General features: G+C 30.2%; 1 protein-coding gene across 1 annotated transcript; it reads left to right on the top strand.

Moving 5' to 3' along the window:
• The first annotated feature begins 4,548 nt into the window (after window positions 1-4,548).
• On the top strand, window positions 4,549-5,320 carry LOC123224749 (agamous-like MADS-box protein AGL62). Its single transcript, XM_044648452.1, has one exon. It carries the CDS (start codon window positions 4,549-4,551, stop codon window positions 5,203-5,205), a length of 657 nt encoding a protein of 218 aa, XP_044504387.1. The 3' UTR covers window positions 5,206-5,320.
• Window positions 5,321-5,865: the final 545 nt, after the last annotated feature.

Here is a 5,865-nt window from a genome sequence, read left to right as displayed (position 1 = left end):
GTTTTATACTTCACATTTTAAGAGTTTTAAAGAGAAAATTATATAGTGTAATATGTTATTATAATTAATAGTGTTTTTAAATACTCACCGTTAGAATACATGATAAAATATTTTAAATAGATAAATGACTTTACTATAGTTAATTCAACACATTTATCGATCATGACAAATTTAACATATTAAAATAAAAAATTGATGTTAAACAGATTTTTTTGGAAAAAATAAAAAAATGAGAAGGCTATGACTCAATGCTATTTAAAAAATAAAAATAAAAAAATATTTGAAATATAAAAAATAGTGAAATTAATTTTGCTAACCAACAAAATTTACACTTCAATTAAATAATAATAAAATTGTAAAATATTATTGAATGAAGACAACTGCATAATTTCAAATGGAATTTTATTTTCATTGAGGAGCTTCTCTTATATATACATGACAACATAGAGCATAGCAAACTCAGAAAAATTAAATTAAAGCCAGGTTCAAAGTTTTGGCAATGGCAACCAAAAAGACCAAAGGGAGGCAAAAAATTGAGATGAAAAGAATTGAAAAAGAGGAAGACAGACTGATCACTTTCTCAAAATGTAGATTTGTAGCTACAAAAAGACAAGTGAACTTATGACTCTTATTAGGATTGACGTTGGAGTTATGGTGTTTTCACTAGTAGGAAAGACTTTCTTTTTTGGCCATCCATCCATTGAAGTTGTGGCAAACTACTTCATGGGTAGGCAGCCACCGAATGGTTACCTAACTCACCTTTTGCTGCGAAGCTTATTGCAAAGAGAATCGATGAACTGAATTAGCATTTCAATGACCTCCTCATCCAACTTGAGGCCAAGGAGTGAGGGAAGTTATGGAAGGAAACGAGTAATGGGATGGAAACTCAGAGATGGTGGGATGCTCGTATTGATTAATTGAACGTGGAGGAGCTTCTCCAAATGCATGCCTCTTGGAGCAAATAAAGTTTGTTGAATGAAATCTACCTCAAGATTAGTGGTGATCCTAGTGCCTCTTCTTCATTGATGGCTCCTCCACTGAATCCTCACTAAGCAATAAACTCTTTTCCGATGAACAATCCGGATGAAGCAGGTCGATCCTGCAGTGCCTTTCCACAAAGCTATGGTGGTTTCTTGCCAAATCAATTCTAAATAACAATAAGGGAATGTTTGGTTTGAGTAATATTTTATTACCAAAATAAGAAGATTACCTTAAAGATAGATTACTTAGAAGATTACTGGGTATAAATAATTATTATGTTTGATAAAATTTGATATGTATAAATAATTATTGTGCTTGGTTAAAGATAATAAAAGAATACTAGTAAATTATTTTACTTCAATGCCCTTGAATTTAATTATTTTTAAATATTTTTATATTATTTATTATATTAATTAAAAATAAATTTATTCTTGTCTCAAAAAATTAACAAATAATAATATAATTATAACAAAATCAAGATTACCTTGGTAATTTTTTAATACTTAAGGTGAAGATGATAATCAGATTACCACCTATATTACTTGTCACGTCAGTATTGATAATAAAATATTACCGTAATATTTTATTACTGACAAACCAAACAAAATAATATAAGTAATAAAAAATAGATTACTAAGATAATTTTTAAATCCTTAGAACCAAACGGCCCCTCATGTTATGATAGTGTTATTTTAATCATTTCCTTATATGTTTTAGATTATCTTTGGTGTTTCCATCTTATGTATCTTAAGTCATGACCTAATAAATTAACCAAGGTTATGCACCAAGAAGTTCCTTCCAGTTTATGCAAGAAATACTGGTTAATTGCTTTCTTTATGAGTTATATCACACTCAAAATCATGATACTTAAACTTTTGTTTTGATTTTTGGCAGTACAGAAGGTTAGAATCAGCATTATGGTTCTGATGCTTGAAAATCATATTTTACTGTAATTTATATATAAATCACCAAGAATTTAGGATAGAACTCCATGGATGTACCGGAAAGTAAAAAAGAACTCCCATGCAATACAGTTTTCCATTGACTAAGAACTTCATGAATGACAAACCTAAGATTATCAAACTCTCTACACATGATCACTGCCTACGAAAAACATAATTAAACGTCCTTTGGAAAACCCTTTTTTGAACTAAATCTGGCTAATGTAATCAGTGTATTATTTCAATATTTCAATCCAAAGAATAGTGACTTCTACGACAATGTTGGCACATCGATATTGTAACAGATAACTATGATAGCTGTATGAAGGTTTACATTAGTTGAAACGCTTCTCCCTTTAACTATTTCATGCTTCAACTTGGATTTTCGGTGACTCACATGCTACGTGAAGTACACAATGAAATGATTTATTAATTAAGTTTGAATTGCTTTGAGTTAGAAAAAATTTAATGAAATTTATTATGATGAAGGTTAATAAGTTGAAAAGTGAAAGGATGAGAATAATGGTAAAATTCAATGTCATGTTCTCCCTTTGGAGTTGTATATAAAAGGGGCTCCGTTCACCTTGAACACAAAAATATTTTTGAGTTTTCTCAATTGTCTTTAATCTCCGAAGTTTGTTTCTCTCTAAGTCCTGAATGTTCTTTAAGTTTTTTTTGTGGTGGAATTTATATGAATAAAAAAGTTAGTCATGTGTCTTTCTTCTTATTCCTCCGTTGTTGTATTTTATGAAACAGACATTGCTCAAATATTTTAAATCTGAGTGAATAAGCAAATCTATTTTAAGAAAACTATGTATTATACACTTTGAGTATCCAAATATATACACATTTGATATACGTTATTAAATAAGAGAGTGAGTGATTTTAAATTAAAGATAAAATAATACTTAATCACATGTGTTTACTTAAAAGTGGATATGCTTAACATTACTCTAAATTTTGTTAACAATCTTAAAACAAATTCAATTTTATTAGTTATCGTATTTTATATCATTATGAATTTACTGTTGATTTGGTTGTGGAATGATTTTTAATATCCACAAAGGTTTTTGTCCATGTGCTACCATTAAATTGTGGTTGTATGATTTAGGTAAATTTTGTCTAAGAAGACTGTATTTTAAGTGGGATGATATGTGACCCCTGCCTCTTCTTAGAGGTTATTGCAAGTGGTCAAAGTCTATGCCAACAATTTACATTTATTGTAATAGTTAATCTGCAATTGGACTAGCACAAAGCAATATATGTAATTAATGGTAAGTTTAAGTTGTCGACATAATAATATTCGATAATTATTCTCAACTCTTTGTTGACTATGTGAAGTCAAAAGATAATATAACGAATGCGTTAATGAAAGACTTGAATAGAAAGTTTGCTGAAAGATCATTGAGTGGGATGGATATAAAAGCCGATTTAATAAAAACTCAACCTACTTGATTAGGGATTTTAAGATTTAGGTTCAAAGGGCATTACCTCTAAATCTTATGCAAGTTTTGATGGTCAAACTCCATCACTAGGTTTTGTATTCAAGTTTAATAAATTCAATGAAATTTAATAAAGATGAAGTTTTGAAAGTTGAAAGATGAAAGGTTAATTATGATATATATAGTGAAATTCAATGTGTTGTTCCCTATTGGAGTAGTATAAAATGGGGCTTGTCCTCTCATATAAATACACAAAAATTTGAGCTCTCTCAATTTTCCTTCAATCCATAAAGTTGTTTCTCCCTAAATCCTTAAGTGTTCTTTAAGTTTTCTTCTTGTTTAAATTCTTGTGCACTCAAGTGAAGAAGATGAATATGTTTTAGGAAAATTGTGTGAGCCTAAATTTTCAACCTTAATTTATTCTAATTTATTTTTACTCATTTTTGTCTTTTTTTACGATATAGTTGTTTTTAGTACGTCTATATTTTAATTCAGTTTAAAGATGAGATTCGAACCTACATTTCGAAACTATAACTAGACACATATACAATTGGCCAGAAAAACATTTATTGTTAAACATTATTGAATAAGTATGGTTAATATATAAAAAATTTTAATAATGTCAAGCTAATATTACTTACTTGACCTTACTTATTTGAATGGTTAATCAAATCAACCGAACCACAAACTAACCCTTTACCGCATCAAAGCTTGATTTGGATAAAAAAACAAGAGATTTAATCTGCATTTAAGGTGGTTACTTTTTATTTTCTAGTGATTTTCTAATCAGCATTAAAAATGAACGGTGGAGATAAATACAGCTCATTGTTAGGTAATAAAAATTTAATTTTAGTCTAATATTAGAGCACATATGACATCTCTTATATTATATGAAATAAATAAATTTACTTTTTTTTATTAATTCAATACATTTATCGAACACGACAAATTTTAAATATTAAAATTAATAAATAAAATTGCAGTGAAATTAATTTGGCCAACAAAAAACATTTATACTTAATTTGAAGAATAATAAAATTGTAAAATTTTCCATAAAGAGGACAATTGCATAATTTCCAATGGAATTTCATTCTTATTGAAGAGTTCCTTCTATATAAACATGACAATAGAGAGCATACCAAACACAGAAAAATTAAATTAGAGCCAACTTCAAAATTTAATCAATGGCGGCCAAGAAGACCAGAGGAAGGCAGAAGATTGAGATGAAGAAAATTGAAAAAGAAGAAGACAGACTGATTACTTTCTCAAAACGTAGATCTGGTATTTACAAAAAGGCTAGTGAACTTGTGACTCTTACTGGGGCTGAGGTTGGAATCTTGGTGTTTTCACCATCAGGAAAGGCTTTTTCCTTTGGCCACCCATCCATTGAAGCTGTGGCAAACCGCTTCATGGGTATGCAAACACCGAAAGGTGACACACCCCACCCACTATTGGAGGCTCGTCGCAAAGTGAGAATCGATGAATTGAGTCATTTTCATAGTAACCTCCTCAACCAACTTGATGCTGAGAAGGAGCGAGGGAAGTTGCTAAAGCGAATATCGGATGGGATAGAAACTGAGGGATGGTGGCAAACTCCTATTGATCTACTTAATGTGGAGGAGCTCCATCAAATGTATGCCTCTTTAGATGAATTGGAGCAAAGTTTGCAAAACGAAATCTGCCTCAAGACTAGTGTTGATCCCGAAGCCTCTTCTTCATCTATGGTTCCTCTATCAAATCTAGACCAAACAACAAACCTTTTTCCAACGTACAATCCAAATGAAGCAGGCCCATCCAACAATTCCTTTTCTCAAGGCCCTGGTGGATTCATGCCAAATTAGTTCTAAATTACAATCATGCCAATAAGACTCATAACATTGTTATCTTAGTCGTTTTGTTAGATCTCTTTGATCATCTTTAATGTCTCCATTTTATACATCTTTCAGTTTTAGTCATGAGTCCTTTAATAAAACAATATAGTTATGTTTTTAAAAGCAGTATGCAAACAATTTCCTCCATTGCTCCTCCATTGATTCATATCCGGGAAACTTATTGACATGTCAAATCCTGGGACCAAAGAGAAGGCTGCATAACAGAAACCATCAACAAGATCAGATGTACACTTGGCATATCTTCACTCCTAAGTCAACACAGACATGCAATTTCTTCAAATTATTATTGACCAAATTCCAAATATATCTTCTTTTAATATTTCTCTGGCTTCAAGCCTTATTGATACCTTTGTAAATTACATAGATGAAAAAAAAAATTAATGGATCAATTTCAAGTGAATGATGAAATAATAGGACAACCATTGGCGACACAAGTTTCAAAATTTTAATTAATTAATGTAACAGTAATCTTGCAATAAGTAAAGACAAGTGTGTCCAATTGCAAAATTTGCCCATATAAGGAAAATATTTTTCAAGAAAGAGAGATGCGGTTTTGTCTGGTAAATACTGTTCATAATCAAACTTTTCACAATTTAAATCCGTATTTAC

Source organism: Mangifera indica, chromosome 9, assembly GCF_011075055.1.
Source record: "Mangifera indica cultivar Alphonso chromosome 9, CATAS_Mindica_2.1, whole genome shotgun sequence".
In the NCBI taxonomy this organism is placed as follows: Eukaryota; Viridiplantae; Streptophyta; class Magnoliopsida; order Sapindales; family Anacardiaceae; genus Mangifera; species Mangifera indica.
The sequence above is the reverse complement of the archived record's forward strand: the minus strand, read 5'-3'. Positions and strand labels throughout refer to the sequence as shown.

Coding starts and splice junctions, on each gene's coding strand:
- LOC123224749 (XM_044648452.1), top strand. CDS start 4,549: ATGGCGGCCAAGAAGACCAGAGGAAGGCAGAAGATTGAGATGAAGAAA.